Source organism: Pundamilia nyererei, unplaced genomic scaffold, assembly GCF_000239375.1.
Source record: "Pundamilia nyererei isolate P.nyererei 1_Seehausen unplaced genomic scaffold, PunNye1.0 scaffold00004, whole genome shotgun sequence".
Classification (NCBI taxonomy): Eukaryota; Metazoa; Chordata; class Actinopteri; order Cichliformes; family Cichlidae; genus Pundamilia; species Pundamilia nyererei.
This window is the reverse complement of record NW_005187405.1, coordinates 405,654-417,506: the sequence shown is the minus strand read 5'-3', so window position 1 is coordinate 417,506 and position 11,853 is coordinate 405,654. Positions and strand designations below refer to the sequence as shown.

At 39.0% G+C, this 11,853-nt stretch overlaps 1 protein-coding gene across 1 annotated transcript; it reads left to right on the top strand.

Annotated features, from left to right (window-relative positions):
* The first annotated feature begins 4,191 nt into the window (after nucleotides 1-4,191).
* On the top strand, nucleotides 4,192-11,790 carry gtf2b (general transcription factor IIB). Its single transcript, XM_005720990.2, has 7 exons — nucleotides 4,192-4,284; nucleotides 7,034-7,146; nucleotides 8,396-8,529; nucleotides 9,358-9,504; nucleotides 10,084-10,213; nucleotides 10,517-10,798; nucleotides 11,259-11,790. The coding sequence occupies exons 1-7, from the start codon at nucleotides 4,268-4,270 to the stop codon at nucleotides 11,390-11,392; spliced, it is 957 nt and encodes a 318-aa protein (XP_005721047.1). The 5' UTR covers nucleotides 4,192-4,267; the 3' UTR covers nucleotides 11,393-11,790.
* Nucleotides 11,791-11,853: the final 63 nt, after the last annotated feature.

The window sequence follows — 11,853 nt, the reverse complement described above, 5'->3', positions numbered from 1 at the left end:
ATCAGTAAGAGCAGATATAACCTCTCTCCTGACCTTAAGTTGTGAGTGCTCTGGGAGGCACACAGAGTCTCCACAGACTACTAAGGATCAAACCTCTACCAACATGACATTGATTATAAAACTCTAAGCATATATGAGTAGATATTTCTAAGCATAAATGACAATCAACAATACAAATCTAACACAGGACATGAGAGCTGCATCTGGGTTTTCAGTTGTTCCATCTAATGTTCTCTGAAGCCTCATCAGAAATGGTCCCAGTGGAAGTGTGGCTGTCAAGAAGCCATTCTTAGGGAAGTGAAACAGGGAGAAAAGGCTGAAGGAGCACTTAAAGCCACACACTAAGCCTGACAATTTGGACTGTTTTGAAGGTGTAAAGTGAAATATATTTTCAAAGGTTAAAGGGATCTTGAGTAAGAAAGGCATTTTGTAACCCCAGCACAGTCACAAACCTCACAGACCGCTGAATTCTGCACATGTATGTATGTTATATTTGTCATTGTTACTAAATTACCATTAAGAGAGACATTTTCCTGTTGGTCTTCTTTTATGTTTCTGCGTTGCCTCTGTTTTGATCATTACTAATAACATTTTTCAAATATTCATAAAGCTATTGCATATTAAAAGATTTATAAACGCATCACATGAGGCCATGTTTCAGGCAAATATCATTTGTGCAGCAAAAAATGAGATTATCTGGCAGTGCACAGCTGTCCTCTGTATCATTTCCTGAACAGCTGAAACACATTGGAGTGTTCTTTTGTTTTTTTCTTTTTTAAGTCATACTGGTAGGATAACCATGCAAAAGCTTTTTTTCAATGAGCCAGAATCAGCCATGCTTTGCAGATATAAGATGTATACACTCATCAAAGAGTTACAGTCTCAGAGTCGTGGTACTGTTCAAGCAAATCTGAACCAAATCATGCTGAATGATGATCAATAACTGTAATCATGCTAAGCATTGCCGAGCTCTCGTAGCACATGCATGTTCCACACCTCAGTCACTGCTTTTATTTTTTAGCTCCATCTGGTGTTGTCCTGATGCACGCTGACTGTCCTGGCTTATGCGCTGATGTAATGAAAATGCAGTCGCTGCAGACTGCAGCTGAAAGCATTTTCTTTAAGCAACAGACATTAATATAAGTTGCAAACACAATTATATTTGTGTTTATCTCACTCAGGTTTAGTTGCTTCAGATCCTGATGTCTTTGTTATTTTGCTACCACAAAACCTGAGTCTTTGCGACTGTGGTTTCCTGCATATGCCAAAGAATTATTACACAGACTGGTACTGAGTCACACAGACAAACTGACAGCAATCTGGCAGACCTTTGTTGCCTCTTATGAAAAAAAAAACTGTGCAGTTTAAAGATTTGTTTTAAATAAAGAAGTGTGAAAGATTCAGTTAACTTTTCTCAAACATTGAGCCACCGATGGGTTTGTGTTACAAGACAGGCTAACCACAGTCACAATTTGTGTCACAGTCTGGTGCAATGTGAGGTTTGTATTTATTAGGTTATGCAGTACCATGTGTCTGTTGCATAGGCTGGTTTGGCCGGTAGTTAAATGTTTGCCTTAGTGGTCTATCTGACAATGTGAGGGGTATAGTGAAGTTCAACATAGCCACGATTTCTTTGTGTTAGCTGGCTCAACACAAACCAGAGATAACGGGATAGGAGGAGATTGTTGATATTGCTGGGCTTTTCTGCTGTGTGGATCCGTTAGCCCTAAGGTTCGAGTAGGCCTACTCTCTGTATTCTCTTACAGGAAAAAATTCAAAGGAGATCACCACATAGTCACCAACACTTCCAAGTACGAAAAGGCACATTGCCAATTATCACCACTTGTCTCCAACATGTCTGGTAAAGAACAGTGGGCCCATGACTCTTCTTTCTCACAAAATGATCCATATGAGTGCCTCCAGTCAGAGATAAAAGACAAACAAACATTAAAAACATGACAGTGAAACTTTAACCTGCATACAATTAGACATTAAAGGTTTATGATTCATGGCAAACTACCAGACTCAATGCTATGTATTTTATTTGTAGCAGTTACAAAGGACACAGCTGTTAAATTGGAGCGACCATGGCTCAGGGGGTTGGGAAGCGTATCTGTAACCGGAAGGTTGCTGGTTCGATCCCCGGGCTCTCTGTCCTGGTCGTTGTGCCCTTGGGCAAGACACTTTACCCTACCGCCTACTGGTGTTGGCCAGAGGGGCCGATGGCGCGATATGGCAGCCTCGCTTCTGTCAGTCTGCCCCAGGGCAGCTGTAGGTACAATCGTAGCTTGCCTCCACCAGTGTGTGAATGAATAGTGGCATTGTAAAGTGCTTTGGGTGCCTTGAAAAGAGCTATATAAATCCAATCTATTATTATTATTATTAAATTGAGTAGCACTAGCCAGTATTTTATCTAAGGTGCTAGAAAAAATCTTGTTTGATAGCATTAGTGTGTTCATTTCTTCCCTGGATAATCAGTTTGCCTTCAAATGAAAGCATGGCACAGACATGTGCATATATGCACTCAAGGGAACATTCATTTTGAATAGGGCCTAAACTTCATCTGCCCTTATGGGTTTCATTGATGCCTCTAAAGCTTTTGATCAAGTGAACCCTGAAAAACTTTTTGATAAATTGAAGCGACAGGGAGCTCCTGGATACATTGGATTCTGTCTTACTGGTACGCTCATAAGAAGATGCTGGTTAAATGGGGAAGCAGGATTTCTGCCTCCTTATGTGTTAGCAATGGTGTCAGAAAGGGTGGGATTTTGTCTCCAATTTTATTTAATTTATATGTTGATAATGATTGTCCATACAGCTGAGAACCTGTAACACTGTATGTATATTAGGTAAAACATTGATGAATCATCATACGTATGCAGATGAACTGGTTGTTTTTAGTCCAAGTAGTGCTGGATTAGAGTAGCTTCTTAATACATGTACTGAATATGGTGTGCTTTAAGATATAATGTACTATGCTTTTAAAAGTGCTATCTTGACATGTAGAACCAAGCAAGATAAACAGCTGAATTTCCTTGTGTTTAAACTGTCCGACAATACTCTTGAGGTTCATAAAAGGTGAAATACCTTGGTCACTTTATTACTGATCAAATGAATGAATGAATGATGATGACATATACGGACAATGTGGAAACTCTTTGTTCAGGCAAATACTATTACAGTATAATTTTAGCAGTGACAAAGCTGACAGTTAGTGGTTCCTGTTACTCATTCAGTCTGAGTGTGAAGTGTTTGTGTGTTTATTGATTTCTTTTAGGAATATTTCTTTAGGAATAATAGTGGTACAATAGTTATGTCAAGCTATATAGTTTATGTCTTGCATATTTCCAACCATATCCATAATCACATACTGTGTATGCTACCATTGTGTATAGTGTATTATCTTACTTTTTTTCATTGATTGTACTTATTTGTATTTTTGTATTTCCTTCTGATATATGAACCTGAGCTGAGGTAACACAAAAATTTCATCAAAAAAGTCTTATCTTATCTTTTAAGTAATTGTGTATTTTATGTATATCATGGTTTTATATCTTTAAAAATATTTTTTTCATTAAGGATTATATGTTGTGTTGTGTTTTTGTTTTTGTTTTGTTTTGTTTAACTATGGCCATAAAGTCTGTCAATAAAGACTGATTGATTGATTGATTGATTGATTGATTGATTGTTACCGTCCCACGGTGTAATGAAGGATGCTTGAAAGTCACTGTAGTTTGTCAGTAGTTCAAACTGAAATTAATTTTATTGACGAAATTCGTGGTGTTCTCTGTTTTTGCAGCTGGAGTCAGAAACAGATTAGAATCAACATAACAACATTTATTTACGTTTTTATAGGTGTTTATAATGCATCCACATTCCTGTGAAAGCCACTTTGCACTTCATTTAGTGGTTTTAGTACGGTTTGGTCATTAGCCAAATAAACAGACACGTTCATGTCACAGAAACTCTAACGTTAGGCTCGCTTAGCTCGCTAAACCATTAATGTGTTGTAATGACAACACATTAATGGTGTTACAATGGTACGTCATTCTTGACAATAAATGAAAATCTCCTAAAAACAAAACAAATATTGCGTATTTATGTAACGAATTTTTACAGCCCAACGTAAAAGAAACCGAAGGCTACCTGTATTTAATTTGGTCTTTTTCTCTTCCCGTACTCATATGGACACGTGATCAGAAGAAGTTATAAATAGAGGTGCCGCACTCGTTTGTTTCTTTGAATTTGAGACAGAGCGAGGAGTGACATGGCGTCTACAAGCCAGTAAGTGGTAGAGCCGAGTAAATGTAATACCTATACTTTCTTTGTATATGGTTCTAAGAATGTTAATTCATAAGAACAAATACTGGTGTGCGTCGTGGTTACTAAAGCTAAAGCACTATACGTCGCTGTGCTTACCGATCGCTGTTCGTTTCATTGTGCTAATTGTTAGCACAGCTAGTTAGCTGGCTAGCAGCTAATCATTAGATGTCACCAGAAGTCGGTGTTTTTGTTGCACAGCGATGTGGTGCTGATGCTCCTGCTTTTTGTCACGTTATCGTCTTTGCATTGTAGACTTGTTTGTCCACCATTTCAATTTTTTTCGTGTATTACAATGGTGTGTAGCTGAAACTGAAGCTAATGTGTTGTTGACGTTACCACTCAGTGAGCAGTTGTGAATCATTTGTAAACACACGCAGTTTCCTGTGCAGTCCGTCTACCTTTACACAACAGTGGTTTGACGTACCCTCCTTTAAGCACGTATAATCAATTACTGTAGTTTAGCAAATAATTTTTGCATTTAAAGTTTCTTACGTTATTGGTTTTCCTATCAGTGGCACAGTAAGGGTGTGCGTATTAAGGAGTAAAATGCAGTTGATTGAGCTAATTTGACTGACAGTTTCACATCCACTCTTTTAATGATTGCTATTGTTTAGTATTTACTGTTTTTCTAGCAAAATGTAAAGAACCGATGGATGTTTTTTTTCAAATTCAATATTGGACGTATGTATTATAGGGTTGGGTGTCATCACAGATTTCTAGAATCGATTCGATTCCGATTCACAAGGTCCCGAATGGATTCGATTTGAATCAGTGAAATTTTGCCTCAGACAGTCAGAAATATTATAATTCTTATCATTTATCAGTACATAGCCATATTTTTATACCTATAAAAAGAAAGCTGACACTTGTGAGACTTTATCAAAGGTGTAAGCATCACAGCAGATGCCTTTGTATCAAAGTAACTTAGGATAAAACACAGAAAATCGATAATCAAAACCCACCCCTAATGTGATATAAATCAGAAATCCACCAACAATGACGACATTACCATCCATGATCTAAAAAAAGTGGCTTACAGTTTAATTTGCCAATGACGGAAATGTACATTTGTGTATAACACCTTGTGTGGTTACTGACCCACCAGCGGTCATGTATTGACAAGCATCTGTCAAAGAGATGTGGATTTCTCTTGATTAAACGGATAAAAAGGATACCTTATTTGTTTCATCCACCCTTAATCAGAAACCTCCCACTCCTTGACTGTTCTGTTACTTTTCGTCATTGCGGCGAGGAACAACACCCACTACTCTCACAGATTACCCAAACTAAGTAAGAATGTATAACTATATATATATAACTCAAGGATATCTCCTTTCAACTAACCGTGAAATGAACATAAATTCTCGGGTTTCTCACACAGCACTTTATTCCTGTATTTACTTTTGTTTGAATCCACCCCAGACACATCTGGCCAGTGAGCGGACTGAACATTCTCATATGATTTGTTGTGACGCATTTTTTATTCGCTTGACATTCACTTGAATTTTTCTGTGTGAAAACAAACCAAACCACGGGGATGAGCTACAAGTTTGCAAACTTATCAGCTGAGTCAGACCAGGGTAAAATAATTGTGTGAAATGCCCTAAAAATCCTTTAAGCTGCTGTTTTGTTTTGTTTTTTAAAAAAAAGAGTTCAACAATCTCAGGCTCAGTGGGAGAGAGAGTTCCAGAGTCTGAATTGTTTCTCATTTAGTTCTCAGCCTTGTATGATGCACAGCCGATAGGCCCTGATCACGTGATTTCAGGGAACCTGCTAGGGATGTAAAAGTTCACTGATGTACAATTGTGCCTGTTCATGCATAACCCTAAAAGTCAAACTCAGGATCTTAACGTGGATGTTAATGGGGAGTCGGTGCAACCGAATTAACAATAGCGTGAAATGTGAATAGCTGGAAGACTCAGTCAGAACAGGCGTTTTAAACAACCTGCAGATGTTTCTGGGAGGCTTTGCTTAGATATGTGGACAGTTGTAGTAATCCATACGTGATAAAGGGATGAAGAGTGACACAGTGGAACTCAACAGGACACTATTTCTTCAGTGATCAAAGAGTGAGACAGATTTAACCTGAGCATCCACAGCAGTCACTAATTTCTTGATGTAGGAAGTTGAGGATTTTAGTGTGGGTGGCTTTTTATCTTCAGTTTATTTTAACTCTGTTGCATTGTGTGGTTGTTGCTCAACTTTTGGTCAAGCGTAGTTTGAATTTTGCTAGATCTTTTTTCCTGTTCTTCATTACACCGCATTTCTGCTAACATCCAGCAGATTAATGCTTGTTGTGAGCCATTCGTTTTTTTCTTTTATAGTCCTTTATCACCAGTTCAAGCTTTTTTGGGGGAGCACACAGAGTCCTGGTTGAAGTTATTTTGTGTACAAGTCAGTTTGATCTTCTGAAACACAAAAAGGGAAAGGAAACTGAAAAGGTGAAGTATATTTAGACTGTAACATAGTCTGTATGTATGTAAATTTTCCCTCTCAGAACAGTTGGTGTTATTTTCCCATGTTTTACTCTGAGTAGTCTTTTGTGAATTGGCTGTTTGAATCTTTATTTTTCATTTAGATTTGACTTTGTGGGTAAAAATTATGTTTACTGTCATGAATTGAACACAAATTCTCTCTCTGCCCCTCCCCATCTTTGCCTTTGTTTTTAAACTTTTCTTGCTTTTGACCTCTTATCTGTTTGTTTCTGCAGCCCAGGTGTTATGGCCCTTCCCAGAGTTCAGTGTCCCAACCACCCTGATGCCTGTCTGGTGGAGGACTACAGAGCAGGGGACATGATCTGCCCTGAATGTGGCCTTGTAGTAGGCAAGTATACATGGTTTTAGATCAAGCTTCCACTGAACACATCCTGCATTTGGTTTCCTGTACTTGTTATCTCAACTAAACGGAACAAATTTTTTTTCAGCACACATCTTCCTGAACTCATTTGCTTTGTCATCATAGTTCAATTCCAAGCTATGCAAGGCCACATTTTCCAAAAGTGTATAAGTAAATTAAATATATTGTTTAAAATTATCCATAGATGTCAGGTGACATGACAGGTTTTGTCTTGTGGATAGAGTTAAAGAGGCAAAAAGCTTGATGCTTGCTATTAGACAAAGCTTTAGGGAGCAACAAGCTCTCCTCTAATGAGCCCCTTCAGGACAGAGCAGGTTAGCCGAGAGAATAGAGACGCCCGCCGCCCTTTAATGCAAGCTTAAGTGCCCTCTGTTCCCGTTTCCATAGCTTTGGTTAGCCTCTAAGGAGATGAATGTCACTTTGCCTCGAGATATTAGGAGTACTGATGGATGGCAAGAAAAACAGGATTAAAATATCAAATCTAATCTTCAACCCCAGTACACAGTTCCTGGAAGAGACAGTCATAATAACTTGAAGAATGCAATGGCCTTGTTCAGACAGTTTGCCTCATTGCTGATGTCACACCCCTATCTTTTCCTTTTTGGTGTAAAATAATTGAGCCATATTCAAAACCGCAGTAGTACCGGTAGTAATGGAGCGTAGTAGGAGAACATGTAGTGGAAGAGCCAAAGAAAGACAATAGAGGAGGACTGACATAGTAGCAGCCGTGTTTGAAACTTAAATTCTGAGCATGTCTTTGAGTGAATTTGCTTATATTATTGCACCATCTTCTGGTAACTTATTTCAGAGGGATGAAATATTACCAGGCACAAGGAACACCAGCAGCCATCAAAGCTTTTTGAGTGTTGGTGAATCCCTGAAAACCTTCTGTAGTGTCAGTTATATCTGTCAGAGAGTAACCCTTTTCAGAGCAGTGGATGTGACTTCAAAACAGATAAACAAGCAGCTGAAGATTAAGTTGCGAGTGTTAGGTAATCGAGTTGAAAGTAAACTTTAAATCTTAAGCATTTAAAGAAAATTATATAATCAGCAACAATTTAAAAGCTGGAGCTTCATCAGAAACGCCTCGTTCAGTCCAAGCTGTAATACAGTGAAATGTTGCAGCTCAAGAACTCGATCTTGATCTATTGATAGTTTGAATAGTAAATGTTGTATTAAATGAATCTTTATTCAGTTATCCAAATCATATGTTCAGGTGATCGTGTAATCGACGTGGGCTCAGAGTGGAGAACGTTTTCTAATGAGAAAGCCCTCAAGGACCCATCCAGAGTGGGAGACGCCCAGAACCCATTACTCAATGGAGGAGACTTAACCACCATGATCAGCAAGGTGAGACACTGTTTGAAATAAAAAGCTAACCTTTTGTTTTCACCCTATTAAAGATGGCTGCTAGAGTGGCTCTTCTATTAGTATGTGCTCGGGTTGCCTTGGCACAGCTAGACACGGTTTTTAAGGTTTTCCTGAGACTAAATAATTGTACCTGGTAGGAGGTACTTTTTTAGTTCCTATTTGACTGGGACAATCCAAGGCGATCCAAAAATGTGATGTCAGCAGACTGTATGGCAACGAATAGCTAGTCAGCGGCATTACTCGGTGAGACATGAAAGAATCTCCATCAGGAAAATCAAAACCAATATTTTTGAAACCCTGCTAAACCCGGCTACACAGAAACTGTACCGTGGTCCCCGAGTCTGAGGAAAAGCCACAGACCGAGCAGCAGGTACACCATCACCTCGACATCCACCTGTATTGTGGCGTTTGTGTCGCATACAAATGATGTCACGGGATGTCATTAGCTCTTCCCCTTTACACAAAATTTCTTCTGATTAGCTGTCCTGTGAGCCTGAACGACCATATTAGGGGATGTCCCCTAATTTTGACATCATAAATTGAATTAGAGCAGTGTAACAGAATGTACAGTACTTAACAAATGCAGAAAAAAAAGCACATTATTGTTAGATTGCAAATTACTTATTTACTGACATTGCTGAACAGAAAAATTACTTTTAGTGGCTGAATGAAGAAGTCAAGTGTACTGGCTCAATTTGGGTACAAAAATATTGAGTGAATTAAATTTTTAGCTGTAATTTATTTGACGTTACTGTGGTTTCACATGAAATAATTTCACTGGTAAACGTGCACCGTTTACCTCCACAGGGAACAGGAGCTGCCAGCTTTGATGAATTTGGGAACTCGAAGTACCAGAACAGGAGAACCATGAGCAGCTCTGACCGGGCCATGCTCAACGCCTTCAAAGAGATCAGCACCATGGCGGATCGCATCAACCTGCCGAGGAACATCGTAGTAAGTAACAAAAAATAATGACCTGTAAAAATATTTTCTGCTGTGGCCTAACAGTCTCACTGAGAGCAGAGAAAGTTGCCCATCTGCTTTTTGTCATTGTTGTGAACAGGTGACAGCCTGTGAGATAGAAAGTGAATCTAATGAGATGTTAAAAGTTAACAGACTGCTAATGGAGAGGAGCAAGAAACAAAAATCCCGCTTGTTTGTTTCCTTTGTTCTTTTTATCAAAGTTCTTGTTGTTGTTTTTCGCACTGAAGTCTCAGCTGAAGCTGTCACGCAGTTTTCCTTGTGAGGATATTCTCATTTTGAGGAACAAAAGGGTCGTGGGCTATGGTCGTGTTCCTAAACATTAATTCAGACATGATCATATCATTTTCATTCAAAATTAAGCAAAATGGTGTCACAAAAGAGCCACAAACATAGGGCTCAGCAACTTTGTTAAACTGAAATGAAATGACTTCCCTGTTTTAAGGTCATGTAAAGACAAACATCACACTGTTAACATGCAGTTAAATTCCAACAGAAGCATAAAATCCATGACACTGAAATTAAAGTGTAAATAATGTTTTTTCCCCTCAGGACAGAACAAACAACTTATTTAAGCAGGTTTATGAACAGAAGAGCCTGAAGGGCCGAGCCAATGATGCCATCGCGTCAGCCTGTCTCTACATCGCCTGCAGACAGGAGGGTGTGCCGCGAACCTTTAAAGGTCAGAATAAATTTGTCTTGTGTGATTTTGAGTAATTTACTATCTTTGTTTAAATGATTAAATATAACTCTGTTGTGTTCAGGACAAAATGTATTCACATAAAGAACTTATTCACTCACATTTTCATGGAATAAGCCAACATAGGACTGTTTGTTATTCATGTGGTGCCATTAGTAAATGTTATTTACAGGAGTAGTCAGGAGGCAGAAGTGTAGGATGTGCTTAAGGATAAAACCTTAAAAAAAAAAAAAAAAGTAATTGCAGTCCATCCAACCACCCCTAAAAATCTCCTTTCCTCTGCAGAGATCTGCGCTGTGTCCCGGATCTCAAAGAAAGAGATCGGTAGGTGCTTCAAGCTGATCCTGAAGGCACTGGAGACCAGCGTAGACCTCATCACCACCGGGGACTTCATGTCCCGCTTCTGCTCCAACCTCGGCTTACCCAAACAGGTGCAAATGGCAGCCACCTTCATCGCCAGGAAGGCCGTGGAGCTCGACTTGGTGCCTGGCAGGAGCCCCATCTCTGTAGCTGCAGCTGCCATCTACATGGCTTCCCAAGCTTCAGCAGAGAAGAAGACCCAGAAAGGTAAGAGGTTATGGACTGGAGTTATACAACAGGTAGACTTTTCACGCCATTTTTAAGTCTTGATCCACGCCTCGTTTCCTTATATTTTGCTTCCAAGGAGAAAGACTTTCTTGTGAGGTCTTGAGCAATAGGTCTCCAGACTTTCTGAAGGCCTTTCAAAGGTTTTTTTGGGCATTGGCTGCTTTTTTACTCCTCTTCAGTCCAGACCTTGTACCATTTTTGGAGAAAGAAATAGTTTTAAGTTGTTTCTTTCCTAGCAGTCTGTCACAAAAGCCCCTCTTTTTTTCATCATATATGCAATGCTCGTTTCTGTTCAAAGTTAGAACTTTTAACCGCTTTAAAAACGTCAGGAGTGTTAAAGCTCTATTTGCTGTCAAGAAAGCTGTTAAGAAAAATGCACTGGCGTCATTCCTCATATACTTCTAGTAATGGCTGAATTGTCTGTCATGCTCTTCCACAGAAATCGGAGACATCGCTGGTGTTGCAGATGTGACGATCAGACAGTCGTATCGACTCATCTACCCACGGGCTGCAGAGCTTTTCCCCCCAGACTTCAAATTTGATACACCTGTTGATAAACTGCCCCAACTGTGAAGAACACTCCTCTCGTACAGCACAACAATTTCTGCTGTACCTACAAGATCATCACCATTATTATTGCTGTTTTTTCTTTTTTAAATGATGTGTTGGTTTTGGAAGATTTCTCTCGTCCTGCCTTAGACGACACCAAAGTCTGACAGGTGCAACGGACACACATTCCAGTACTTAAATAAACAGCTTGCAGACTGTACTTGCAGTATTTCATTTGAGTGTATATACTGTACAATGTATATATGTCCAAGTGGGAAGTGTAACTGATACTTGCAATTTTAGGCTGATTTCCTACTGTACACAAAAAAAACTTTTTTTTGTAGAAAATTACCAGTTTCTATTTTGTTAGTGTGCTTGAATTGTTCTGGGTAATTTAAATAAAAATAAAATTTCTCTTTAAACCAGGTCAGTGTTTGGATCAAACTAAACTTTCTGTGTATGTGGAGATGACCTCAAACTTGATG

Bases quoted from the DNA above. Each gene is read 5' to 3' on its own strand.
- gtf2b (XM_005720990.2), top strand. The intron at 7,147-8,395 runs GCAAGTATACAT...TCATATGTTCAG, and splicing joins TGAATGTGGCCTTGTAGTAG to GTGATCGTGTAATCGACGTG. The intron at 10,214-10,516 runs GTCAGAATAAAT...TTTCCTCTGCAG, and splicing joins TGTGCCGCGAACCTTTAAAG to AGATCTGCGCTGTGTCCCGG.